This window comes from Acanthisitta chloris, unplaced genomic scaffold, assembly GCF_000695815.1.
Source record: "Acanthisitta chloris isolate BGI_N310 unplaced genomic scaffold, ASM69581v1 scaffold21836, whole genome shotgun sequence".
Lineage (NCBI taxonomy): Eukaryota > Metazoa > Chordata > Aves > Passeriformes > Acanthisittidae > Acanthisitta > Acanthisitta chloris.
This window is the reverse complement of record NW_008680096.1, coordinates 70,435-72,488: the sequence shown is the minus strand read 5'-3', so window position 1 is coordinate 72,488 and position 2,054 is coordinate 70,435. Positions and strand designations below refer to the sequence as shown.

Here is a 2,054-nt window from a genome sequence, read left to right as displayed (position 1 = left end):
GGACAAAGACTGCCAGCCCCGTGCTGGCCCAGGCTGTGCCGTTCGTTTCAGCACCTCCTCCCCCCATCCTGCTGCTTGTTCAGCGCGGCGCTCCCGGTGCTCGCATCCCTCCCCTAAACTCCCTCTGCTGCGCCGGGATTGGGACCGTGTCTTAAAAAAGACACGAGGAGGAGGAGGTGGAAGGGCAGGGGCAAACAGCTGGCACGGGCCCAGCGGGGGAGGAGGGCGAGGGGGGAGTCTTCTTTTCCATCCCATCCCAGCAGCCCTTCCCATCCTGCCATGCCAGCCTGGCTGCACGGAGGGAGTTCGGCTCGTGATTGAAAATAGAACAATAAATAAACTCCTCTTAGTGCCTGTTGCTGGAGTGTTTACAAAGTGCTGTTGCTACAAACACGGCTGTGCTTGATTCCAGGTGACCATGGCAGACAGAGCTGCAGCTGAAAGAGCATGCAAAGACCCAAACCCCATCATCGACGGCAGGAAAGCTAATGTGAACCTGGCGTATTTGGGAGCAAAACCAAGGAGTATTCAAACTGGTGAGGCATCCCGGAGATCTTCTCTCTCTCTATTAGAATAACTTGTAAGATGAGGAACGAGTTCCTCGGGCTGGATTCATCTGATCTGCCGACGTGCTCTTATCTATCCCCCATGGTTTGATTGTTGGCCGAGGACACAGCGTAGTCCGGTTACCTCTGTATCTTCTTACTCATACCTGTTACACTAGTGTTACACACTAAGTTCATACAGCTGAGTTAAAGCTGTTTCCTTCCACGGCTAATCTGTTTGCCCGTTATCCTCTTCGTTACATGGGAGTGTAGAGTAAGATCCATTTCATCATTCCGCCCTTTGGTTTAATGACCACAGTACCCAGTGTGTAAAATAAAGCTTTATGCCCCATTGTCTGTTCAATAACAGCACTTTCACACTGGTCTTTCATCTGAATTCCCATCTGCTCCTCATGCATGTCACATACGCATGTTAAATTTAACTTGCTTCTAAATGGGGCTCTGAATTTGCTCAGATAAATTCACAGCAGATAAATTCACACACATGTGGTCCGAGGTGTAATTATGGCTGTGTGCTACAAGTTGAATGGTACAATGGATACCATTCACTAATACTTCTTTTTTTCTGAATGTTTTTTTAGGTTTTACCATAGGTGTGCAGCAGCTACATCCAGCCTTCATTCAGAGACCCTTTGGGTAAGTGGAAATGTTTCTTAACGGTCTGTTCGAAATCAAATTCACAACTCAACTTCCTCATTATTTAAAACGTGAAAAAAAAAGCCTTAGCCATCAAGAGTGGACAGTTTTGACAGCTGTTGTTAATGTTCAGAGTACTTTATTTCTGGTGAAGATTTCAGAAGTTTTGTGCATTTGTCAGCTTTAATGTAATTCCCAAAGATCCTTCTTTATCCTCAGTAAATCTTAGTCATAATAAACCCAGTGCATTTTCAGGCTGCTTTGCCAACTTCAAGAATTCACAAGAACTCAAATAAATGGAAAATAGTTTCTCTATTATAGTACTAAAGGTGTCAAAACAATTAAGCAAATTCTGCTCTCATGTTTCTCAAATCAGATCTTCTGCTTCCTCTGTGCCGTTTCCCACATAATAACGCTTAGGATACAGTTTTATCCTAGAAAACAAATTGCTTTGGAAACAAAGTCTGTTACTTAATGAAAGTAACATTAGGTCAAAAATTGATTTTGGACAGATGTTATACAAGGCTTGAATAGTCTGCAAAAGTGGGCTTTTGTCTGCTGTTTTCAATAGCTTATACCATCCCTACTCGGTTAGAAAAGTCCTCTTTTTATACATCTAATAGGATCTGGCAGCTGCTCGGCAAAAGACAAGTGTGCTTCACGAGAACAATAGTGACTGTCATACTGCCTTCATTTAACTGTTTAATGATTGATGCAGCTCTTTTTTTACACCATTTCAGAAAGTGAATATTGATAGGGTTTTTTATTAGTATTTTCTAAGAGCATTAAGAAAGTAGGTGCATTTTTTTTCCAAGCTTTTGAGCACTGCTCTGTTGTGGTTTTTGTGTGAGT

The 2,054-nt window shown here is 43.2% G+C and overlaps 1 protein-coding gene across 1 annotated transcript in view; it reads left to right on the top strand.

Moving 5' to 3' along the window:
- Positions 1–418: 418 nt before the first annotated feature.
- Positions 419–2,054, top strand: part of LOC103804963 (RNA-binding protein 38) — a 12,807-nt gene continuing 11,171 nt past the window's right edge. The window contains exons 1-2 of the mRNA XM_009077597.1: positions 419–536; positions 1,148–1,202. Of these exons, the coding sequence (XP_009075845.1) occupies positions 419–536; positions 1,148–1,202 (173 nt within the window). The remainder of the gene's footprint in view (positions 537–1,147; positions 1,203–2,054) is intronic.